At 43.0% G+C, this 27212-nt stretch overlaps 1 protein-coding gene across 2 annotated transcripts; it reads left to right on the forward strand.

The window, feature by feature from the left end:
* LOC125456620 (di-N-acetylchitobiase-like) lies at positions 1-27212 on the forward strand. Of its 2 annotated transcripts, XM_059648266.1 has the most exons (7): positions 1-149; positions 1154-1292; positions 4979-5175; positions 13467-13638; positions 16378-16475; positions 24353-24514; positions 26511-27212. In XM_059648266.1, the coding sequence occupies exons 1-7, from the start codon at positions 30-32 to the stop codon at positions 26712-26714; spliced, it is 1092 nt and encodes a 363-aa protein (XP_059504249.1). In that variant the 5' UTR covers positions 1-29; the 3' UTR covers positions 26715-27212. The 2 variants fall into 2 exon arrangements, with proteins under 2 accessions (XP_059504249.1, XP_059504250.1); XM_059648267.1 differs by lacking the exon at positions 4979-5175 and having other exon boundaries at positions 1176-1292.

Here is a 27212-nt window from a genome sequence, read left to right on the forward strand (position 1 = left end):
TGCGCTGGAGTTTGGTGTCGGCGCAGCTTATGGCGGTGCTGGCCCTGGAGATCCGCCTAGGTTCTACAATCCCATCCATCGGCTTCTGCCCATGTTCATCCCTAAAACTGTGCAACCAGCTGCCTGAGAACCATCAGTATCAAGTCGAGGTGGGTGTTTACAAACCATTCAATTCTCTTGTTGCCTCGAAGTTGTCTTTGGAAGGTCACTGCGCAGAAACACATGGAATGGAGCATTGGTGTGGGAGCTCCTGTCTTTCCCCATGTGCTGCGGCTCCTCTCTCTACCCCCTGCTCGGTTTTTTTCTTTCTGCTCGGTTGTGGGAATTGGGAGAAATTCTCCTCTTTAGGATGTTCATTCCCTCCCTCCTCGGGGATGGCCTGCCTTCGGCTAAGAAAGAGAGTGTCCCTCCCAGCCAGGCTCCAGTCCCACTCCGGATCCTGGGGGATCCAGGTTGGACAAGGGTCGTTGACACAAGCCAAGGATCAGGCCCAGGCTGAGTCCGGCTCAGGATCGGGGAAGCTGAGCCTGCTCAGATGCAGAGAAGATCCTATTGTCTACAATCCAGATGGGAAAGTGTGAAGCTTGCTCTAGTTACAGCCTGTGTGAAACAGGGGACTCGGGAAGACTGAGCAGAGCAAAAATACTTTAACAAGGGCAGCAGCAGGAAAACGTGTCCCTGATGTACAGTCTCTGAAATGAAGTGTGATCCACGCTGACAGTTTAATCCCGTGATTCAGGATTGCAGTCTGCACAGAATATTGATCTAAAGATTTGACCTCAGTCTTTGTAAAACTGAGATTCTGGTGTGGATTAAAGTAATACAATGTAACAATCCTGGGACAAACCATGGTGTAAAATGACAAAGTAACTGATTAGTAGTTGCTGAGGGTAGTATGCACTTCAGTGTAATGTTGCAAAGTGGAGAGTATGGACACAAATGATCCAGCAAATGACCCAAAGGCTCAAAGGTTTTCACGAAACTGCTGGATATAGTTCTTCTGGCAAAAGTTATCAAAGAGTATGGGAGGAAAGATGGAATTATCTATAATGGTATAGAATGCTAGAGCAGTCCCAAAGGGTCAAATGGCCTAGTCCTGCTTCTAGTTTGTGTGTTTCTAAGCAGAATTGATGACTGCTCTGTTCTCTACCAGGCTGTTGTCTTTGATAATACAGGACCTGAATGGAAACATTACGACTGGTCGAAGATTACGACAATTGTGGTTACACGTGATCATCCCTCTGAACTTCTGTGTCATGCTCATGCAAATGGGGTTCGGGTTGTCTGGAAAGGTATTGTAATGCACCTTCTCATGGAATAATATGTCTTTGTGCCTCCTAATGCATGAGGAATTGTAGGGAATTCCAAAAGGGAACATGCAGTTTGCAGTTTTCAGGCTGAACTGGAACATAATTGCTAGCATCAACAAGTTGGGCTGAATGGTCTGTTAATGTGCTGTGTATTTATTGTGATTAAATGGCTGTGCTATCTGTAACGGTCATGTTGAAGTTGCTCTGTTGCTCTGATAAAAGCCTTGCTGATTTTTCCGTATCCCATTTGTAACACAAGAAGCTTTTGACTACTCTTCTGATGTCTATACAATCTTACTTGCTGTTGGACTATTCTTTCATAAAATAATAGATACTTCTAGTTATAACATTGTGTGGGTTGCCTTGAGTGCTTTGTACCACATTTTCTGTGTTCAATATTCCCTGTGAACACTGATCTTTATCTCTTTGGTGTTGTTATCCACATTTATCGCGTACAATTTCAAATCAGTTTGGGCTCTTTGACCCCTCAAGGCTCCGTTACTTAATAAGATCATGGAGGGTCTGATAGTGGTCTCAACACCACTCACCTGCCCAACCCCAGTATTCTTGGACTTAAGATATGTTCCTTCTGAGCCATAAAAATATTTAATAACTCTCCTCCAGTTCTCTTCTGGATAAAAGAATTCCAAGTGCTAACCATCTTCTGAAGGAAAAAAAATACAACCCATTGCTTTCTTATATGGGTAACACCATATTTTTAAAACATGTGTCTATAATTGTCTCTACCACAAGACGACATTGTCAAATTGCCTCAGGATCTAATGTTTCAGTGAGAGCCCCTTATTCTTCTGAACTCCAATGGTTACAAGCTTCATCTCTCCAGCCTTTCATTACAAAATAACCACTTCATCCCAGCTACCTTCTCTGAATTACTTCTTGCCGAAAGATATCCATTTTGCGAAAAGGAGACCAAAATTGCATACAGTATGAAGAAGTGGTCTCACAAATCACAGTACAATTGTGGCAAAATGTCACTCCTGTTATTTTCCGTTCTTCTTGCAATAAATGTCAACATCCATGTGCTTTCCTTATTGCTAATAGTATTGTCACTACCTGCTTATGATCAGGAAGAAATTAAATATGGAGAAATTAAACTGAATTTGAGTTGAATTTGTCCTGCACTTTCATGTCAAAGTATTTCTGGATAATTCTGCACTTTGTTTTACTCAATTGAGAGACTTGGACACATCTGGCTGGCCAGCATTTATTGCCCCATCCCCAAGTGCACCTCAAGAAGATGGTGGTGCAGTCCATGCACTGTTGGTAGACACAAAAGGAGGGAATTCCAGAATTTTGACCCAGCAGAAGAGAAGGAATGACAATATATTTTCAAATCAAGGATGGTAAGTGTTTTGGAGGGGAACATGCAGGTGGGGATGTTCTTTCCACGTACACGTATCTGCTGACCTTGTCCTTCTAAATGGAAGTATTTGTGGGCTTGGAAGGTGCTGTCTGAGGATCTTTTGGAATTTCTGCAGTGCATCTTGTAAATGGTACACGCTGCTTCTTGCTGGGCATCGGTGGTGGAGGGAGTGAATGTTTGTGGATGTGGTGCCAATCACTGGGCTGCTTTGCCCTGAATAGTGTCAAGCTTCTTGAGTGTTGTTGGGGCTGCACCCATCCAGACAAGTGGTGGGTATTCCATCACAGTCCTGATGCTTTGAGAATGGTGGACAGACTCTGGGCAGTCAGCAGACGATTACCTGCCGCAGTATTCCTAGGTGGTCCACCTGGATTCATTTCTTTGTTTAGACTTTGTTGTGATTGATACAACTGAGTGGCTTCCTGGGTCATTTCAGAGGGCAGTTGAAAGCCAACAAAAGTGCTGTGGGTCTCCAGACACATGTAGTCACAACAGGTGAGGATGGCTTATTTCTTTCCCTGACAGACACTGGTGAACCCCCATATGGGTTTTTCTGACAATGCTTTCATGGTCATCTGTAGATCCTAATTCCAGATATTTGGTCAAATATATGCCAGTTTGTTCAGTGCATGGCAAGTTTTGGAGCATGTCTTCAATACTTTGATTTGGATTTTACGGTAGTCTTTGCCGTACTCAATGCCATTTCTTAATGTCAAAGGGAATGAACTGAGTTGGCATCTCAATTGAAAGCAGGCATTTGTGATGCTGGAGACATCAGGATGCCAAGATGGATCATTTACTTGTCACTTTTCAGTCATACAAGTGCTTTAGCTTTATCACCAATGTGCTGGTCACTCCTCTTTGAGGACAGGAATATGAATAGAACCTTGTCCTCCTCATCATTGACAACTAGATGTGGCAGGATGCCAATCTTAGATCTGTTGGCTATTGACTCATTTACTCCAGCATACCACATGCTGCTTCCACAGTTTGACATGCAGGTAGTCCGGTGATGTAGCTTCACTATGCTATATGGTGAGATCCTGGCATGCTGTTCTGCACTCTTCACTGAACTGAGATCAATCACAAGGTCAAAGATTGTGATTAAATACAGTTCTGTTGCTGCAATAACCCAACATATCTCATGGATGCTCAATTTTGCTGGTTCTGATGTGCATTTATCTTAGTTGCCACAGTGATACTGCCACACAATACGGTGTATGATATCCTGAGTTTGAAGATGGGGTTTTGTCATGTTTATTCCTTCTTCTTTTATCACCATTTGCCACTGATCCAGTCTAGCAGCTTTGTCCTACAGGACTCAGCCATCTTGGTCAATAATGGTACTACCAGATCACTCTTGGTGTTGGATACTGTAATCCTCTATCCACGTATCTTCTGCACAGAATGCTTCCTCAAAGTAATACTTCAGCATGGAGGTACACTGATTCATCAGCTGAGGTACAGCTTACGGTAACAAGGAAGAGAATTCTTTGCTCATCTTTGCCTTAACACCATAAGACATTAGATGTAGGTTCAGAAGTAGGCTATTCAGACCTCCGGGTCTACTCCACCATTCACTGAGATCGTGGCTGATCTGATAATCCTCAATTTCACAATTCCTCAATGCCTCTCATAATTTTGTATACCTTACTCAGATTTCCCACTGCCTTCAGCCTTCTCTGGTGTAAGGAAAATAAATACAGTCTATCCAGTCTCTCCTCATAACTGAGACTTTCCATCCCAGTCACCATCCTGGTGAAATAACAAGGTGCAGAGCTGAATGAACACAGCAGGCCAAGCAGCATCAGAGGAGCAGGAAGGCTGATGTTTCGGGCCTAGACCCTTCTTCAGCTTTCCTGCTCCTCTGATGCTGCTTGTTCTGCTGTGTTCATCCAGCTCTGCACCGTGTTAGCTCAGATTCTCCTACCATCTCTGAAACCATCCTGGTGAATCACCTCTGCAACCTCTCCAACGTAATCACATCCTTCCAATAGTTCGACAATCAGAACTGCACACAGTATTCCACCTGTGGCCTAACCAATGTTTTGTAAAGTTCTAACAACTTTCTTACTCCTATATTCTACACTGCAGCTAATGAAGGCGAACATCCCATAATATGTAAGAAGGTCCTGAGAATGTAAAAGGTACCATGCGAATGCAAATTTGAAATAACTCTTCCTCCGTTCCTTTCCGCTTGAAGCTCTAGTTTTGCTTGGTAAAGTGTTGGGAGACTGTCTGTTCCTGGACTGAAGTTTTAAAAGTATGCTTCTTTATGCCTCAGCTGATGTACAACTGAAGATTTTGGCAGACTTGTCTCAACAATCGAATTGGATTAATCAAAATGTGAATCTCATAAACGATCTGTTTCTGGATGGAGTGCATCTCGATATAATGGGCCATGTTTCACATGTTCATGAACTACTCAAGTTTGTTGCACAAGTTAAAGATATCTTCAGACAAAGAATACCTGGATCACAGGTAAAAGATTTCGAAAATGGCATTGAGGCAAACTATATTTTAACTAACTAGGCATTTATAAATAAACATGGATCTTTTTTCCTGGACAGGTGATTTCTAGTTGCTGTTTCTTAGACCATCATCCTGCCATAAGGCAGTTGTAAGATATGTTATGTTGAATCAACTTCAGCTACAGGTACAGCAGGTCTCGGTAATGCAGCAATTTGAGCCTCCAGTGAGACAGCTGGATCGACGCACAGCTTCCACCATTGTCTAGATCTGAATTGTAACTTTCACATGTGTTTAAGAATGACACAGCACAGAAGGAGACCATTTGGCCCATCAGCCCTGTGCTTTCTGTTTGTAAAAGGCACCCAGTGACTCCCATTTCCCTGCTCTCTGCCCATTGCTCTCCAGTTTATCTCATATCTTTATCCAGTTCCCTTTTGAAAGTTGCTGTCGAATCAACTTCCACGCTGCATTTCAACTCCACATGTAAAACACTCATCTCACCTTGTGTCGGGCTCTTGTGGCAATTCTCTGAAATCTGTGAATCCTGTTTATGAGCCTCCTGCCCAGGGAAATGTTTTGTCCTTATTTACTCCATGAAGACTCTTGGTAAAGAAGAGGAAATTGTCTGTTTATACGGACCCTGCATGATCCTCCATGAGTTACTCATTTACAAAGGGTTCTTCTGAAATTAAGGACCCTTTAAGTAGAATGGAGAACTCTAAACATTTTTACTGGTAATGTTTGCAACAGAAAAGTTATTATCAAAATGTTGACACATGACAAGATGTGACTAATACAGGCTACTTTGAATGAGGTCTTAAGTTCAAGCTCAAGAATGTCTTCTGGTTAAGGCATCGATTCCATCAGCCTCACAAATCCTGCCTTCTGCCGACATACCTGATCTGAGCTGGGACGTTGAAGGGCACTGTGTACCTCAAAAAATCACTGAATATTTTCAGTGCCAAAGGAGGTCATTCAGCTCTATTGCCTGCACCTATGGGTATTTTAATTTATAGCCAATCTCCTGCGTTTTCTCCATAACGCTGCACATTGTTTGTATTTAATAATATTAGAGTGCCTCAAATTAATATGCCTGAAGCACATTTCCAGGCAGTGCATTCCAGACCCTCATTACACACTGAGTGAAAAAGGTTTTTTCTCACTTCGTCATAGAGGTGTACAGATGTACTGGACAGAAACAACACCTTTGGTCCAACTCTTCCATGCTGAGCAGATAGTGTAAATTAATTCAGTCCCATTTGCCAACATTTGGCCCATATCCCTCTAAACCCTTCGTACACATGTACCCATCCAGATGCCTTATAAATGTTGTAATTGTATTCTCCTCCACCACATTAGCTGGCACTTCATTCCGTGCATGCACCAGCCTCTGTGTGAAAAAGCTGCCCTTATGTCCTTTTATACCTTTCCCCTCTCACCTTAAACCTATGCCTTCTAGTTTTGGACTCCCCTACTCTGGGGAAAGACCTTGGCTACTCACCCTATCCATGCTTCTCAAGATTGTGTGAACTTCTATAGGATCGCCCCTCAGCCCTTGCTGCTCTAGGGAAAGTGATCCCAGCCCAATCAGCCTCTCCTTAAGTTCAAACTCTCCAATGCTGGCGACATTCTTGAAAATCTTTTCTGAACCCTTTCATGTTTTCAACATCTTGCCTATAGCAGGGAGACCAGAATTGAGAGTACTGCAAAAGTGGTCTAACTAATACCCTATAGAGCCTCAAAGTGGCATCCCAACTCCTATGCTCAATGCACTGACCAATAAAGGCAAGCACACTTAATGCCTTCTTCACTACCCCGTCTACCTGCAACTCCACTTTCAATGAACTATGAACCTGAACTCCAAGGTCTCTTTGTTTGGCAACACTCCCCAGGATCTTACCATTAAGTATGTCCGTCCTGCCTTGATTTATTCCATCAAAATGTAGCACCTCACATTTATCTGGATGAAACATCCATCTGCCACTCCTTGGCCCATTAGCCCATCTGATCAAGATTCCATTGTACTCTATGGTAACCTCCTTCACTCTCCACTGCACCACCAATTTTGGTGTCATCTGAAAACTTACTCACCACACCACCTACATTCACATCCAGATCATTTATATAAATGACAAAAAGCAGTGGTCACAGCACTGATCCTTGTGGCTCACTGCTGGTTACAGGCCTCCAGTCTGAAAAGCAATCCTCCACCCTCTGTCTCCTACCTTTGAGCCAGTTTTGTATCCAAATGGCTAGTTCTCCCTGTATCCATGTGCTCTAACCTTGTTAACCAGTCTACCGTGCGGAGGCTTGTTGAACGCCTTGCTGAAGTCCATACAGTCAATGTCCACCATCTGCCTTCATCAATCCTCTGCATCACTTCTTCAAAAACCTCAATTTAGTGAGATATAATTTCCCATGCACAAAGCCATGTTTACAATCCCCGACTAGTCCTTGCCTTTTCAATTACCTGTCCATCAGAATCCTCTCCAACAACTGACCCGCACTGATGTCAGGTTTACCAGTCTATAGATCCCTGGCTTTTCCTTTCCATCTTTAATAATGGCACCAAGTTAACCAGCCTGAGGACTTTCAGCACCTCACCCATGGTTATCAATGATACAAATATCTCAGCTAGGGGCCCAGCTATCACTTCCCTAGCTTCCCACAAAGTTCTAGGCTACACCTGATTAGGTCCTGGGGATGTATCCACCTTTATGCATTTTAAGACATCTAGAATGTCCTCCTGTATAATACGAACAGTTTTCAAGATATCACTATTTATTCCCCCAAGTTATCTGGTTTGCTTATCCTTCTCCACAGTAAACACTGAAGCAAAATACTCGTTTAGTATCTTACCCATCTCTTCCGCTTCCAAATATAGGTGGTCTTGCTGATCTTTAAGAGGCCCTATTCTCTCCCATGTTGTTTTTTTGTCCTTAATATATTTGTAAAATCCTGTTGGGATTATCCTTAACCCTATTTGCCAAAGCTATCTGTGTCCCGTATTTGTCCTTCTGACTCCCTCTTAAGTATACTTCTACTGTCTTTATACTCTTCTCGGGATTTGTTCGATCTCTACTATCTGTACTTCTCATTTTTTTTCTTTTGCAGAACACTTTAAAACTGTGCTCTTTTGTTCTTGATCCAGCTATGAGTCACAGCTATTTCTCCCTCTCCATTCTGTCCAGACCTCTCATGATTTTGAAAATTCTATCCTTCCCCTCTCTGAGCAGAATAATCCCAAACTCTCTAATATTTCCTCATGGCTAAAGGGTCTTGTCAGTGGATCAATTCTCATGAACCTCTGCTGCTGTCTCTCCAATGTACTCACATTCTTTGTATACAGCAGCATCCAGAACTATACACAGTATTCCAGCTGAGGTTTAACTGTGTATTATACCAAACATCATGACCTCTCTGCTCTTGTACTCTTAAGGCCCCATTTATGAAGCCGAGAATATTTTCTGGTCTATTAACTCTTATGTCTACTTGCCCTGTTACTTTTGTGACTAATGTAAATTTATACACGTCTCCCTGTTCGTGAATGCCCTTTCGAATAGTACCCTTACTTTATACTGTCTCTCTGTGCCAAAGGTCATCACACTGTGTCACATTGAACTTCATCCATCATCTGTCTGAGTACTCCACCCGACATTTCAATGTCTTCTTGATGACCTACACTGCTCGTCTCGTAGTTTGCAATTCTCTGAAGCGTTCTGTCACTCACAGACTAATATTATCCCTTGCACTCCAAGGTTTAGATTCCCTACAGTGTGGAAACAGGCCCTTCGGCCCAACAAGTCCACAACGCCCCTTGAAGCATGCCACCCAGACCCATCCCCCTGTAACCCACACACCCCTGAACACTATGGACAATTTAGCATAGCTGATCAACCTAGGCTGCACATCTTTGGATTGTGGGAGGAAACTGGAGCATCCGGAGGAAACCCACACAGACAGTCGCCCAAGGCTGGAATCGAACTTGGGTCCATGGTGCTATGAGGCTGCAGTGCTAACCATTGAGCCACCGTGCTACCCCGGTCTAGATACATTATCAGGAAAGCAAGGATCCCACGATTGACACTTGGGAAATTCCATGACAAACATTCCACCAGCTTGAAAAGCACACATTAACTATTACTCTCTGCTTCCTACCCCTCAGTCAATATTATGTCCATGTTGCTGCTGTCTCTTTTATTCCATGATCCACAATTTTTTTCACAAGCCGGTTGTGTGGCATTGTATTGAATGTCATCTTCAAGTCTTTTTAATGTCTTCTATCAGGTCCCCCTGAACCTTCTCTGTGCCAAAGAAAACAACCCAAACTTATTCAACTTATTCAGCCTGTCTTGATGGATAAACCGCTCCATTCTGAGCAACATCTCTTCTGCACCCCCTCCAGTGCAATCCTACAATGTGGTAGCCAGAACTGCACATAGTGCTCCGGACGTGGCCTAACCAAAGTTCTGTATAGCTCCGCGATGACCTCCCTGCTCTTATAATCAATGCCCTGGCTGATAAAGGCAAGTATCTCCTATGCTTTCTTAACCACCCTGTTAGCCTGGCCTACCACCTTAAGGCATCTGTGAACAAGAACCCCAAGATCCCTCTGATCCTCTGAGCTTCATAGTGTCCTGCCATTTATTGAGTGCTCCCTTATCTTGTTCCTTCTTCAAAAGCGCATCACCTTACATTTATCAGGATTAAATTCCACCTGCCATTGATCTGCCCATCCCATCAATCCATTTTTACACTCCTGCAACCTTCCTCCTCATTGTCAACCACCTGGCCAATCTTTTGTCAATTTCAAACTAACTTGTCGTCCTCCCACATTTCATCTAAATCATTTATGAATAACACAGAAAGTAAGGGACCCAACACTGATCCCTGTGGCACACCACCGCACACCAAGCTCCAGTTGCACAAACATGCTGCCAGACCTGCTGAGCTTTTCCAGCAAGTTTTTGTTCCTGATTTACAACATCCACAGTTCTTTCTGTTTTTATTTGATGACCACCCACCGTCTCCTATCACTAAGTCATTTGTGCAAACAACTTTTATAATCACCATGTACGTTTACCTGCCTTATCAGTTTCCCATATGAGACCTTGTCAAAGGCCTTGCTGAAATCCATATCAACTACATTAACTGTTCTGTCATCATTTAATCACTTGGTGATGTTCGTGAAAAATCCCACCAGATTCTTTACCAGATTTCCACTTCCATCTGACAACGCCACACTGACTATCCTGATCAAAACCTTGCCTCTCTAAGTGGAGATTAATTTTCTGCTTTACTATTTTCTCCAATAGTTTCTGGTCCACTAATGCTCAACTCAACTGATTTGTAGTTGCCTGCCCTTTCTCTACTATCTGTCTTGGAAAGTACAATGTACAATGATCAATGTTCCCTCAATGTTCTCCCTCTGTCACTTGATCTACTTGTGCTACCTCATTGCTAGGATCCCAGTGTAGCTGTGCCTCCTTTCTTATTGGGCTAGACACACATTTCTGCAGGAAATTCTTTCTGAAGAAGGATCCCGACCAGAAACGTCAATTTTTCCTGCTCCACTGATGCTGCCTCACCTGCTATGTTTCCCCAGCTCCATACTGTGTTATCTCTGAGCATCAACAGTTCATACTATCTCTGAGAGAACGACAACCCGGTGTTGTGTGATTTCTGACCTAATCACATTTCAAACGACGTCATCTCCTTTTCATATCTTCATTATTCCTTCACAGGATATGGGGGTCATGGCCAGGTCAGCATTTTTTGCACATCCCTAAATGCTGAGAGGGCAGTTAAGTGACAGCCACGTTGCTGTGGGTCTGGAGTCACATGTAGTCCAGACCAGGTAAGGATGGCAGTTTACTTCCCTAAAGGACGTTAATGAACCGAGGGTTTTTTCAACAATCAACAATAGTTGTCATGAGACTCTTAATTTTAGATATTTATTAAATTCAAATTCAACATTCTGCTATGGTAGAATTCAAACCCTGGTCCCCAGAACTTTACTAAGGATTCTAGATTAATAACCCAGTGATTATACTTCCAGGCCATCATCACTCCTTACATATTTGAGATGTTTTAATTATTTTGCTCTTTGTACCACTGAAATTATCGCCCTCTATTTTGCTTTTACCTCTCTTTCATTTTTTCACTCTTGCCATTGCCTCTAATTCAAATACTTTAATTGCAACTGAATTTTAACCATTTCCAAAGATTCTGATTTCATTCTTGGCAATTGTAAATGCTGAGTTATTGCTGCAATTACAACACCTTTCCTCAGGGACAAAGGCAATCCCAACTTCAGTTTGTCCCCCAGTTCTGAAACCTCTACATTCCTGACCTTCTGTAAACCACCCAAAGTGGCTGCTTACTCCCCCAGGAAATTCTGTGTGGAGTCATTATTACACAAGGTAATCCCTCTGTAAACCAACCGAATGCAACACAAAAAAAAACAAGAAACAGAAGTTGCTGGGAAAGCTCTGCAGATCTGGCAGCATCTGTGAAGAAAAATCAGAGTTAATGTTTCAGGTCTGGTGACCCTGCCTTAGAACCATAAATGCATCCTTTGGCAAAAATGCAATTCAGCAAAATAGCTACGATTCTCACATGCTGTCGCCCTTCAGTCCAGAAGAAAGAAACAACCTGCCCCTTTTGATTTTCAAGAGGAAGATTCGTAATCTAAGACTTCATTCTTGCAGAGGACTCAAGCTTTGAGCTCAGCAGCCAGTAGGAATCTTCAACTAACTGAAGGCCAAACTGAAAAACTTCCTGAGTCTGGGTGAGCCCTGATCCTAGCCGTTCAGGCTTCTTCAGTCTCAGTTTAAAAGAAAAATACCCAGGGAAACTTCACAAACTGTTTACCAACTGCCCGTCAGAAGCAGACATTCTGTTACCACTGTGGCAACACCTCTCTGCAACAGAAACAACACAGAACATATCTCTCTTAAAGACACAGTACTGTCACACTCCCCACTTGCCTGGATGAGTGCAGCACCATCAATAATCAATAAGTGTGACAGTATCCAGGACAGAGATGCTAGCTTGATTGGCACCACATAAACAAACATCCACTCCATGCACACTCAGTAGGAGTATTAAATAATTTCTATAAGATGCACTGCAGAAATTCACCAAAGATTTTTCAACAGTCCAAACTGACCAGTCAAACCTTGAAACTACTATCACAGGTTTCCAGAGGACAAGGGCAGCAGAGGCATGAAAACACCACATGCAAGTTCCCCTCCAAGCCATTAACTTTCCTGACTTGGAAATATATCGTCGTTCCTTCAATATTGCTGAGACAAAAGTCTGGAATTCCCTCTCTGAGGGCATATTGAGTTTACCTATAGCGTATGGACTGCAGTGGTTCAAGAAATCAACTCATCACCGCCTTCTCAACGGCAACAAAGGACAGGAATAAATGCTGTCCCAGACAGTAATGCCCACATCCCAGAAATAAATTATGAAACTAGTTCTGGTCCCCACACTTTAAGAGGTATGTGATATTCCTTAAGACCATGCACTAGACACTCATCAAAGTTGTTACGAGTTGCAGGAGTTGAGCTCCAATTTAAGTCTGGGGCAACTGGAGCTATTCTTGGATCAAGGAAGATTGAAGGGAGATCTGACTGAAGTGCAAAAGATTATGACAGATTTAGAAAAAAGTACATAAGTATAAAGTATACAGGGGGAGCCTGGGACTGTCTGGGTTGCAACACAGAGCACTGGTTGAGATATGATGGGCCAAGTGGCCTCTTCCTGTGGTGTAATGTGATCAGTGGTGTTCTTCTATTCTGTAAATTTCACAGTTCTCATGAACCATTCACATTTGGCAGTGCTTCAAAGAACCACACAGGGTAAAATCACACCGGGCGGCACGGTGGCTCAGCGGTTAGCACTGCAGCCTCACAGCACCAGGGACTGGGGTTCGATTCCAACTTGGGGCGACTGTCTGTGTGGAGTTTGCACATTCTCCCTGGGTCTGCGTGGGTTTCCTCCGGGTGCTCCGGTTTCATCCCACAATCCAGAGATGTGCAGGCCAGGTGGATCGTCCATGCTAAATTGCCCATAGTGTTCAGGGGTGTTGTGGGTTATAGGGGGATGAATTGGGGTGGGATGCTTCAAGGGGCGGTGCGGACTTGTTGGGCTGAAGGGCCTGTTTCCACACTGCAGGGAATCTAATCTAATCTAAAAGTTCAGCACAACATCATGGTCTGAAGGGCCTGTACTGTTGTTCTATGTTCTGTAATGTTAGTCTTATTAATTTTCTCTTGCTGTTTGGTCCGTAGGTCTCAGTAAGTATTCCTTGGACACCAGTCTGTCCAGATGGCAAGTGCTATGATTATGCATCAATGGCACAGTCCTGTGACTTTTTATATGTGAAGGCCCATGACATACGAAGTGATGTGAGGGATGAATGCTTTGCAAAAGCAAATGCTCCCTATGACGAGACGTTATCAGGTATGAACCTTATGATCTTCTGGCAGATGGTATGCCTGCTCCATATCAATGTTAACTTACAGACTATTAACCTAAGAACTCTCCCATGTCCTAGCCCACTAAAACACACACCTGGCCTTGTTATCACATCGCCTGCTATTTCACACCACCTGTTGTTAGTCACTAGCAGTCCCCATTAACAGAGATTGTGGGAACTGCCAATGCTGGAGTCTGAGATAACAAGGTGTAGAGCTGGAGGAACACGGCAGGCCAGGCAGCACCAGAAGAGCAGGAAAGCTGATGTTTTGGGTCTGGACCCTTCTTCAAAAATGGGGGAGTGGAAGAGGGCTCTGAAATAAATGGGGGAGCAGTGATAGAAGGCGGATAGTGGAGCAGATAGGTGGAGAGAAGCTGGACAGGTAAAGGAGGCAGGGATGAAGCTAGTAGAGGTCAGTGGAGGTAGGAAGTGGGGATGGGGGTTGCTCAATGAGGTGGGAGGAGCGGATAGGTGGAAGAGAAGGTGGACAGGTCAAGGAGGTGGGGATGAGAGGGCAGGGCTGGTCTTGAGATGAGGTTGGAGGTGGGGAGAGTTTGAAGCTCGTAAAGTCCACATTGAGACCATTGGGTTGTAGGGTTCCAAGGTGGAATATGAGGTGTTGTTCCAGTTTTCGTGTGGCATCATTGTGATACTGGAGGACACCCATGATGGATATGTCATCCAGGGAGTCGGGGGGTGGGTTGGGGGCGGCAAGGGGAGTTGAAGTGGTTCGCAACTGCATCATTCTCTGCCACTTCCGCCACCAGCAATCTGACCCTACTACCAAGGTTATATTTCCCTCCCCACCCTTAACTGCCTCTCTCTGTGACTCCCTCATCCACTCCACGCTCTCCGCTAGCCTCACCACCCCTGGCACTTTTCCCTGCAACTGCAGGAGGTGCTACACCTGCCCCTATACCTCCCCCTCACCCCCATCCCAGGCCCCAAAAAAAACCTTCCACACCAAACGTGTTCACCTGCACATCCGCTAATGTGGCCTATTGTATCTGCTGTTCCCAATGTGGCCTCCTCTACATCGGGGAGACCAAGTGGAGACTTGGAGGCTGCTTTGTAGAGCACCCATGCTCGGTGACAAACAACTGCACCTTCCAGTTGCGAACCACTTCAACTCCCTCTCCCACTCCTTGGATGACATGTCCATCCTGGGCCTCCTCCAGTGTCACAACGATGCCACCCAGAAACTGGAAGAACAACACGTCATATTCCACCTTGGAACCCTACAACCCAATGGTCTCAATGGAGACTTTACAAGCTTCAAAATCTCCCCACCCTCAAACCAAGACCAGCACCCCCTCTCATCCCCGCCTACTTGACCTGTCCGACTTCTCGCCGCCTATCTGCTCCACTATCCATCTTCTATCACCACTACCCGCTCTCCATTTATTTCAGAATGCCCTTACCCCCTGCCATTTCTGAAGAAGGGCCCAGACCTGAAATATCAGCTTTCCTGCTCCTCTGATGCTGCTTGGCCTGCTGTATTCATCCAGCTCTACACCTTGTTATCTTACTTCACATTATCAGCTATTCAGCCTCCCAGCCAGATTGCTATTAACTCCTTTGTCAGTCCAACTGATCCTCTCTCTGTTTGGGAACTGTCCCCAACTATTGTCCACCCATTACTGGCCCAACCCCACCCATCTTCTTTAGAATTAGAATTAGCTTTGATTGTCACAAACTCACTGGCATGAGTAGAGTGAAAAGTTTATAAGCTACCATTTATGGTGCCATCTTAGATAACAATACCGAGGCACAGAATCTGAGTCCAAAGCAGACAACTAAATAAAGCAAGTTCAGATGTTAAAACATTACAGCCCTTCTTACTAAAGTGTACAAAAACAAAGGAACACAGTTGATATTAAAATCACAGTCTGTAAGCTTCTGGTCATGTTCGGGTTGGACACTTCCAAAGGCTTGACCTCATTCTGACCACTGACTTGGGCGATCTGTTCCCTCTCTCACCATCGACCCCAGAACAGCCTGCTCTCCCTCTCTCGCCATCGGCCCCAGAACAGCCTGCTCTCCCTCTCTCGCCATCGGCCCCAGAACAGCCTGTTCCCCCTCTCTCACCATCGACCCCAGAACAGCCTGTTCCCCCTCTCTCACCATCAGCCCCAGAACAGCCTGTTCCCCCTCTCTCACCATCAGCCCCAGAACAGCCTGTTCCCATTCTCGCCATTGGCCCCAGAACAGCCTGTTCCCGTTCTCGCCATCGACCCCAGAACAGCCTGTTCCCGTTCTCGCCATCGGCCCCAGAACAGCCTGTTACCACGCTCACCATTGGCCCTAGAACAGCCTGTTCCTGCGCTCACCACCTGCACTTGCTCTGTGCACAATGCTCCGGGGCTGCTTCCCTAAATGCTGCTGTCCAGCTCTCCCCTGAGCTGCTCTGAAACCCTTAGGAGTTTCTTCAAAGTCACTTTTATGCCTGGCTGGTAGTGACAAGCTTTAAATACCTCCCCAAAAGTACCCCGCCCAATCTTCACCAGCTTCTTGTACTTCCTGACGATCTTCTGCATATAAACTGCCATTTACCTAGCTAAGTTTTGAGGAAGGGTCACCAGACCTGAAATGTTAACTCTGATTCTTCATACAGGTGCTGCCAGATGTGCTGAACTTTTCCAGCAACTTCTGTTTTTATTCCTGATTTACAGCATCCGCAGTTCTTTTGGTTTTTACTTTGCAATACATTTCTGCCCATTTAGGTCTGTCTGAGTATATCAGACTGGGTGTTGATTCCAAAAAGCTCATACTAGGACTCCTCTGGTATGGTTATGACTACCCTTGTGACCATCTCTCTGAGGTAAGGAGAAATGGTTAGTTTGCATTATGCAAGAAATGAGAGTAAAATTGTTTTTTGGAAACAAATTCCTCTGGCACACTCATGGCTCCATCATTGCATCTAGTTTGGAAACTCATGTTATTTTGAAATTCGTTTCATTCTAGAATTTTTCAGAAATGTTACAATTTCGGTACCTGTCCTCCACTCACTTTTCTCTAATTTACACTGACACGCTGTCTGCCTCGATGTTATTCATGCCAATTAATATTGTAATTCATCAGGATGTTCCAAGATTTGTGTTCTTGTAAATAAAATATTATAAATTCATATGAATTGCACAGTAGATTGTAAATTGCACAGATTCAAAGAATATTGGAAATGTAGTAGAAGGTTCAATCCTTCAAATCTGTCCATGGTTCTGTTCGATATTTCCTAATCTACCTGAACTCCCAAACTCTTAAGAAGGCTCATATTACAATATTGTTAGTTGAAATTTTGGGTGAAAATGGATTTTGAATTTCTGTTCTGCAAGCTTGTTTCATTTAAAGGTCGATAAGTCATTTTGAATACAGAGTTCAAAACAGTATTTCAAAAAAATTAGGTGATGACCAGCGAGCCACCTGGGCAGATAATTACTGTGATGTTTTCTGACTTGAGTTTTATGACATGCAGAGAGAGAAGGAATATGGGAGGGGTTCTTTTAGGGGAAAATGGCAACTTTTTCCTGTGATGTACATGTTTTAGAGTTTGGATTGCAAAATCATGACAGGTGGGAGTTTTGTGAAGGGTTAGTCAATATCAGATGGTCCTCTGTGACCAGCTATCTGATCCAGCATCTATCAAACAGCAGGTGATTGTGAACCCCTGGACGATCAATGTAATAAGATGTTTGCCAACTTTAAGTACATTTAAGTCGTCATTGGATAAGCATATGGACATACATGGAATAGTGTAGGTTAGATGGACTTCAGATCGGCACGACAGGTCGGCACAACATCGAGGGCCGAAGGGCCTGTACTGTGCTGTTATGTTCTATGTTTATATTGTGGTAGTTTACAACAGATTGATCAACATTGAAGGCCATGAGGTTGTTCTCAGTTTAGAAAACCCAAAGACTAAAACTTTTTGGGCATATCAGAGGAAGCCTGACCAGGATAGGAAGGAATTATAGGTTCTTTCCTAGAAAGCAGTTTTAGTTTAGAGCACATCATGGAAAACATTTACTTAGTTCAAAAATTAAGTTGATGCAGTTTCCAGACCTGGAGCATTAAGTTAGAAATCAGCAGCTTATGAGATGGTAAGAAAATAGAAGCTCTCAGTTTTGTGCATATTCATACTTGAAGACTCCACAATTCACTGGATAGAAACTGGGGAGAATCAGTGAAATAGAATTGAAAGATTTGATCCAACAGTCTAATTTATCAGATTTGCTTCTCTGTAACAAAAAGTTTCTGGAATAAGTTGACCCCTTGTTTGCTGTGTATTTTAAGATGTTTCTGATTGTGTTATTTATTTAAATAGCTTGGTTTTGATTTATTTTTTGTTTTGTGTAATTAACTTCTATTGTTGAAGAACCAATGTAGCCTCATGTTCCAATTTCTGAACAGTGTCACAACTGGAAGAGTGCACTTTTCAATTATGCCCCATTGTTCCAGAAGCCGTAACAAAACTTGCATTGCCCCAATGTCATTGCCAAGGTAACCAAATTGCCTGATTGACCACTGTAGAAAACAAAAATCAATAGATACCAACTTTCGTCTTTCATAGAAAAGGTTCCAATTTTTGTAACACAACTAATTTTAACAGGCGGGAGAGAAAGGTAAGGATTACCAATCTGCTACTGTGCAACTTAACCTGTACCCCTTTGAAAAAATCCAAATACATGCATTTGCACTTATGATTAAGACAGGCAGTTTGACACTGAAATTATGGGGGAGATATCTGAATGGTGTACAAAATTCTGAAAGTCAAAAGCTTAGGTCACAAAGGTGGGTTAAATTGTCTCTCATAATTCTTTATGATTTCAACTATGATGACAAGCTGGTGTCTGTAAAGCAGTGGTCATTTGTTATTTCAGTAACTGATCTGGTGACCAAGATTTTTTTTAGAAGTCACATGCCACCAGGTTACAGTCCAACAGTGAGACAGTTGCCCCATTGGACCTGTCGAAGGGGCTGCAATTTGAAAGCTTGTGTGATTCCACATAAAACTGTTGGACTATAACCTCATGTCACATACTTCTGCCTTCGTCCACCCGAGTCCTCCACATCAAACCTTTTTGTTGTTAGCTTTCCTTAAAACTTTTTTTTTGTCATTTCACTCACACGAGGAGATAGAGATTTTTTTGTTTACCATCTCTAGAGGTCTCTGGCTGCTGCTCACTCATAGATCTGTAGCAGGCTGAAGCTGAACTCATCCAAAGTTTGTCACCCAATTGACCTTTGAACTCAATGCATCGATTAAACCGTTCCAACAACATTATCTCGCAGAGGTAGAAAGGTGCTCTACTTCATTTTTATAAGTTGCAAAAAAAAGTTTTTCAATTATATAGCAGTGTCCAGTTCCCGTTCCAGTTTAAAGTGAAAAAATGAAAAAAAATGTGAAGCCTCACATGCCCTCACCCTTACAGAGATGAGACCCTGTTTTTAAATGTGTTTCATCAGCAGGGAAACATAACATATATACAAACCAACGTAAGAAAATTACATTAACACAATCTAACTTACTCTTTCTGCAAGATTTATAAAAACAATCTTGTCATTTTGCTTCCAAATTCTCAAACTAGTCCAGTACGACCACATTCTTGAAAATGCACCACCTACGAAATTACCAGGTTACAGTTTCAACTGGATCAGCTGGTAAATTAGAACATAGAACAGAAAACATTACAGCACAGTACAGGCCCTTCGGCCCTCGATGTTGTGCCGACCTGTCATACCGATCTCAAGCCCATCTAACCTAAACTATTCCATCTATGTCCATATGCTTATCCAATGACGACTTAAATGTACCTAAAGTTGGCGAATCTACTACCGTTGCAGGCAAAGTGTTCCATTTCCTTACTACTGAGTAAAGAAACTACCTCTGACATCTGTCCTATATCTTTCACCCCTCAATTTAAAGCTATGCCCCCTCGTGCTTGCCGTCACCATCCTAGGAAAAAGGCTCTCCCTATCCACCCTATCTAACCCTCTGATTATTTTATATGTTTCAATTAAGTCGCCTCTCAACCTTCTTCTCTTTAATGAAAACAGCCTCAAGTCCCTCAGCCTTTCCTCGTAAGACCTTCCCTCCATACCAGACAACATCCTAGTAAATCTCCTCTGCACCAGAACTGTACACAATACTCCAAGTGTGACCGCACCAGAGTTTTGTACAGTTTCACCGTAACCTCTTGGTTCCTGAACTCGATCCCTCTATTAATAAAAGCTAAAACACTGTATGCCTTCTTAACAGCCCTGTCAACCTGGATGGCAACTTTCAAGGATCTGTGTACATGGACACCGAGATCTCTCTGCTCATCTACACTACCAAGAGTCTTACCATTAGCCCAGTACTTTGCCTTCTGGTTACTCCTACCAAAGTGCATCACCTCGCACTTGTCTGCATTAAACTCCATTTGCCACCCCTCAGCCCAGCTGTGCAGCTTACCTATGTCTCTCTGCAACCTACAGCATCCTTCGTCACTATCCACAACTCCACCGACCTTAGTGTCGTCTGCAAATTTACTAACTCATCCTTCTACGCCCTCATCCAGGTCATTTATAAAAATGACAAACAGCAGAGCAATAGTATTTAAGCCTGATAAGTGTGAGCTGATGCATTTTGAGAGGTCTAATAAGGGAAAGATTTGCACAATGAATGGTAGGTTCCCAGGCAATACACAGGAACAAAGGGACCTTAGTGTACAAGTTCATAGATCCCTGAAGGTGTCAGCACAGGTAGACAGGGTGGTGAAGAAGGCATACGGGATACTTGACTTCAGTGTAGAATATAGAAGCAAGCAAGTCTTGTTACAACTTTTTTTCGTTAGTTAGGCTGCAGATGAAATACTGTTAGCAGTTCTGGTCACCATACTATCAGAAGGACACGGTTGCACTGGAGAGGGTGCAGAAGAAATTCACCAAGATATTAGAGAAATTATGGCAGTTGCGAGAATCTGTACTGAAAACAAAAAGTGCTGAAGACCACAGTGGGTCAGACAGCAGTCATGGAGAGAAAGCAAGCTGACATTCTGTGTCTGGATAACTCCTAATCACAACATGCTTTCTCTTCAAGGATGCTGCCTGACCTGCTGTGATCTCTAACATTTTTTGTTTGCACCAGGATGTTGTATGGGATGAAAAGTCAAGTTATGAGGAGAGACCGGATAGGCTGGGTTTGTTTTCCTTGGAGCAGAAAAGGCAGGAAGATGCTCTGATTGAGGTATACACAATTATAAGCGGTATAGACAGAGTGGAGTATGGGTTTCCCCATGGCAGATATGACTCAGACCAGAGGGCACAGCTTTAAGTTGACCAGGGAGTGGTAGAAATACGGAAGGTGCTGCTGAGAGGTTGGTGAAGGCAGGTATTCTCATAACATTAACGAAGCATTTGGACGAGCACTTAAAATGCCAGGGCCACATAGATTACGGACCAAGTGCAGACAAATGGGATTATTGTAGTTTGGTGTTTGTTGATCAGCATAGACATGGTGACTGAAGGAGGCTTGGGGACCGCTTTGCAGAACACCTACGCTCGGTTCACTATAAACAACTGCACCTCCCAGTTGTGAACTATTTTCAACTCCCCTCCCAATCCTCAGATGACATGTCCATCCTGGGCCTCCTGCAGTGACACAATGATGCCACCCGAAGGTTGCAGGAACAGCACCTCATATTCTGCTTGGGAACCCTGAAGCCCAATGGTATCAATGTGGATTTCGCAAGCCTCAAAATCTCCCCTCCCCTACCACATCCCAAAACCAGCTCAGCCTTTCCCTACCTCCCTAACCTGTCCTTCTTCCCACTTATCACCTCCTCCCACCTCAAGCCCCACCCCCATCTCCGGCCTACTAACCTCATCCTGCCCCCTTGATCTGTCCGTCCTCCCTGGACTGACCTATCCCCTCCCTAACTCCCCACCTACACTCACCTTTACTGACTCCATCCCTGCCTCTTTGACCTGTCTTTCTCCTCTCCACCTATCTTCTCTTCTATCCATCTTCTATCCGCCTCCCCCTCTCTCCCCATTTATTTCAGAACCCCCTTCCCCTCCCCCATTTCTGAAGAAGGGTCTAGGCCCAAAACGTCAGCTTTCCTGCTCCTCTGATGCTGCTTGGCCTGCTGTGTTCATCCAGCTCTACACTTTGTTATCTCTGGTGACTGAAAGGCTGTTTCTTGTGTTGTATTACACTATGACCTGTTGTGACATTTCAAGAAATGTGAACAATTCTTGTGTTAAATATTCTATTAAGAACCTCTGTTGGAACAATTTTACATTTATCAACAGAAGCTAACATGTTGTTATCACTATTGTAGCAGCAGTTTTTGTTGCAACAATAACAGATATCAGCTTCAAATGTTAAAGAGCCAATAATAATCCCAAAGTCTACTTTCAGAGGTATTCGTTTCTTCTGGTATTGGTTTCATTTCTTAGAAATGTATCTGACTGGTTCCTGTATTCCTGATACATCACCTTGCAATAAAACAGCATGTTATAGGAACATAGAAACATGAGCAGGCCATTCAGCCCCTTGAGCCTGTTCTACCATTCAATGAAATCATGGCTGACCTGTGGCCCAACTCCATAAACCTGCCTTTAGCGCATATCCCTTAATATCTTTACTGAACAAAATATTATGTATTTCAGATTTAAAATTAACAACTGATCCAGCATCCACTGCCATTTGTGGAAGAGTTCAAAACATCTGCCACCCTTTCTGTGCAGAAATATTTCCTAACGTCTTTATTGAACAGTCTGGCCTAATTCTCAGACTATGCCCCCTAGTTCCAGAATTCCCAAACAGTGGGAATAGTTCATTTTTATCTACCCTGACATTTCCTGAACACTTTGATTTCCCATTCTCCATCTAAATTCTGGAGAAACCGGGCCTTGTTTGTAAAATCTCTCCTCATAACTTAACTCCTGAAATCCAGATATCAATCTTTTAAATCTGCATTGTACTCCTTCAAGGTCCATATACCCTTCCTTAGGTGTGGTGCCAGATCAGCTCACAGTGCTCCAAGTGGGATCTACCACTAAGGGTTTTGTATAGCTGCAGCATAACCTCTACATCCTAGCACCCACATCCTCTAGATATAGAGGCCAGCATTGCATTATCTTTCTTCATTATTTTCTACACTTGTTCATGATATTTTAAAGATCTATGCCCCTGAACCCCCAAGTCTCTTCATACATTCACTGCATTTAATTTCACACCATAAAGAACGTACCCTGGTCAGTCATTTTTTGGTTCAAAACGGATAACCTCACACTTGTTTATGTTGAACTCCATCTGCCACAGTTTTGCCCAGTCACTTTGTCTCTTAATATCCTTTTGTAGTTTTGTGCCGTCATTGACACTGTCTACAATGCCACTTAACTTTGTTTCCTTTTATTTTTCATCATTTTAAGTCAGGGACATCCAACACCCATTCATTTATTTGGATTGCCCTCAGTTTCTTCAAAACTGCTTGACACTCTGCTGAAACATACCATCTTTGCCTGTTTTTGTAATAAAACTATTAGTGGTACAGCTTTATGCTGAGGTTAGACATAAATTTCCAATAAAACCACACGTTTACAGAAATTTCACGATGTCCCATTCAGGGTTAGGACAGGAAGTTTGATGACAGCCTTCACTTTTGGGGTTTTGGCATTGCCTGCCCCTTTCCCTTGTTCATGGGCTGTGGGTATTGCTAGATGGGCCAGCATTAATTGGCCATCCCCAGTCGTCCTTGTGAAGGTGGTGGGAAGTCGTGTTCTTCAACAGCTTACATGTCATACAGTGTGTTCTAGGAAAGTTATTTTTATTCTTGCAGAAATTTATTGTTGATTGTAATGACTAAAGTTCTAATTACTTGATATTATTCTTCCCAGGTGTTCTTTCTCTTACAATTTGTCTTTTTGTCTTCAAATTGTCTCCATAATCAGTTTAATAAACTGTCTGTCTCATTATCATCTAACAATCCAAATAGACTACACGCAGTACATTTGTTTGGGAAATCCAGAGATTACAGATTTTACAGATCCTTAGCAAACTGGAGTTGGACCAATCCGAGGGCCTTCATCACGCAATCTTAACTTTAAAACTGCCTCATTAATTCACTGCTTTAACAGCAATGTTTCCTCACTTGCTGAAAATGCTCGATTTTTCCAAATTGCAAATCTGTCCTGGCATTTCAGCTATATAGAAGTATTGTATTTTCATTCTGGATTATAGTACTAAAAAGGATAACAATTGTGGTCCCTTACACCACCAGGTTAACTAAAACAAACCAAAAAATTAAATATATGATCTGCCATGCCATGTTTCATTCTGTGACCTGGCCTGTCTGTTGGTTCTATTGGCTGAGGTCATAAACCTTGCTAAAAGTACATTGGTTTGTGACTGTATTCAGTGACTGACCTTCACAGTAAACAAAATGGAATATGTGTAGCCGACCAAACCAGGTTACACTCTGGGAGTGGACTTGTGCAGGATTACCATCAGCTGCGAAGACAACAATATCTTTCATGAGCTCCATAACCCTTAATGTACATCCTAATCTTTGAAAATTTCAATTGAGCTTTTGTTGCTAACTGTCTCTCATAGCCTATAAACATGGAGATCAAACAGTTAACTTTTACGTTTTTGATGTTAGCAAAGCATTGTAAGCACAAATGCAATTGTTTCTTCCCTTTTGTAATTTACAGCCTGGAAGATGCAAATTGAAAGTATTTCCTTTTGAAAGTGTTTCGTGCAGCTCTCCAGTTGTAGAGCAGGTGGAATACAAACAGATCATGCAGATGCTGCCCAGATCAATCACTGGTAGATATTGGGATGATAACTACAAATCCCCGTATTTTGTTTACAAGGTAAGACTGGACTTGTTGGCTGGTTTGCCAAGCTAACTGGTTTCACTGCAAATGTTTCGTCTAGGTGACATTGTCAGTGCTCTGTAGTCTCTGTTGAAGTGCTGCTGTTCTGTCCCGCTGTGAAGTTATCTGTTCCAGTCTGTCATAGCGGTTTTTGGTTTTGTGCTGTAGTGGTATGTAGATGGAGTCTATTTCAACATGTTTGTTTATTGCATCAGTGGTTGAAAACGAGGTCTCCAGGAATTCTCATGCTTGTCTGTCTGTTTTGCCCTAATACTGTCCCAGTTAAATTGATGCACTTCTATGTCGGAGTGTAATGGAACGAGGGAGAGTTGGCTGTGTCGTATTGCTGCGAATTGGTGTTCAGGTATCCTGGTGGTGAGTTTCTTGCCTGTCTGTCCTATATAGTGTTTCTTGTGGCTGCCGGAAGTATTTTATATATCAATTTGTCCTGCTCATTGTGAGTATGCAGTTTTTTTTGTCTTTGAGAGTAACTGGTGAAGTGTGGCTGTTGGTTTGTGTGCTATCCTTATTCCAAGAGGTCGTAGGAGTCTTGTAGTCAGTTCTGATATGTTTCTAACATAGGGTAGGGTGGCCAAGCATCAGCAGACGAAGCTGTTAGGATAACCATTGTTTGCAAAGACTCTGTTTCAGTGTTCCTGTTTGTTTTTGTGTCACTCCAGGATGCTACAGTGAGTTATTCCTTGTTTAAACAGAGTCTTGACACAGCTCTGTTTGTGGATGCTGGCGTGCTTGTTATCAGACAAAACACAGTGGAGACTGTGCACAACAGCAGGGGAGGTAATGGCCTAGTGGTATTATTGCTGGGCTGTTAATCCAGAGACTCAGATAATGTTCCGGGAACCCAGGTTCGAATTTAGCCATGGCAGATCATGGAATTTGAATTCAATAAAATATCTGGAATTAAGAGTCTAATGATGACCATGAATCCATTGTCAATTGTCAGAAAATCCCATCTGGTTCACTAATGACCTTCCCCCTTTAGGAAAGGAAACAGCCATCCTTACCTGGTCTGGCCTACATGTGACTCCAGACCCACAGCAATGTGGTTGACTCTGAACTGCCCTCTGGGCAATCAGGGATGGACAATAAATGCTGTGTAGCCAGTGATGCCCACATCCCATTAATGAATAAAGAAAAAAAAAATCCTTGTTGAGTGAGAACATGCAGTGTCTCATGATGCAGCATTTGCTGTGCACCAAGTTTAGCAAAGTTCAGAGTATCTAGTTTGTACAGTTGAAAATGTGAGAAATTGGATAATTGACAAGACATTGGGAGTTGATTTTTTAAAAAAAGCCACAAAACCAGTGCATTTTGTTAAACATTTTGTCTAATCTGCATTGAATACTTTTGAGTTCAATAAGCCTGTGATCACGTGAGCTGCTTTCAGCACAGCCAACCCATTCTCTCTTCATGATGCTCCCCATTATTAGCTTTTTTTTCTCTCTAGCTTACTATTTCCATCCCTTTATCTGCCCATCTGTTATTTCTCTCTCTGGGTGTCTGTCTCCCTTTATCCACTCATTCCTCCACAACCGCATTCCCCCCCCATCCCCATCCCCTACAACACCCCTGTCTTCAAGCTAATACATATGTACCACCTTTTCCTAGCTCCTTTCTTTCCACAGATGCTGCTAGACATGCTGAGTTTCTCCAGAAATTTCTGATTGGGTATCGAACAATCTAGCTTTTCATATCTGTGTTTCTCACTCTGATACAAGTGAAAGTTGAACGTATTTTAAATACTGAAACAACAAATTTTCAGCATTGTGTCTGGAAGTGTGCAATGCCCCAAGTTTTGCTCCTAAGTATGTAGAAACAGGAGGAGGCCATTCAGCGCTTAGAACGTGCCCTGCCATTCAGTATGATCATGGCTGAACATCATATTCAGACCGTTATTCTGAATTTCTCCCTATACCTTTTGAGCCCTTCGGTCCTAAGAACTACATCTAACTCTTGTTGGTTCTTCTGGCAGGATAAAGATGTTTACCATGAGGTCTGGTATGACGACCCAGAGAGCCTTTCACTCAAGTCATCTATTGTGAAAAAATTAAAACTTGGTGGTATCGGGGCCTGGTTTGGAAATAGCCTAAACTACAGCGCGAATCCGACAGCAGCAATGCAAACTGAAGACATGTGGAATGCTCTCTGCCCGATCAGATTAAAATGGAGAACTTGAACCATTAATGTTCGCACAATGTGCATCTTTAGTTATACAAGTAACGTGGCAAAAAGTGAGATAAGCTTCCAACATTGAAAAAGGAAACGAAAAACGTAGGCGTCAGGAACAGATTTCACAATGTTTGTAAAAGGTTCTTAGGTTAGAAAAGGGGTCATGTGCCGGCACAGGCTTCACTGCAATGAAGATTCCGGAATCTTGCAACGTAGGTTTCATGCTGGTAATTCAATTATGACTCTTCTTCAGTCGAGAGAGCCTTCTTCAGAGGGTGTGAGACCTGCTGTATTTCTCCAGCAATTTGTGTTTATTTTGCATGTGTGCTGTTCATTTTGTCTGAACCTTAATTTTGAACTCAGAAGATCTTTTTGTTTTCTGCTTCCATAATTATGGTGTGAATAAACAAAGATGTATTTTCACTGTTTGCAATTTTAAATGCATTAAAACAAATCATTTATCACAACTATTTACCATCTGTTCCACACGATGGGTTTCGTTTCT

Source organism: Stegostoma tigrinum, chromosome 8 (genome assembly GCF_030684315.1).
Source record: "Stegostoma tigrinum isolate sSteTig4 chromosome 8, sSteTig4.hap1, whole genome shotgun sequence".
Lineage (NCBI taxonomy): Eukaryota > Metazoa > Chordata > Chondrichthyes > Orectolobiformes > Stegostomatidae > Stegostoma > Stegostoma tigrinum.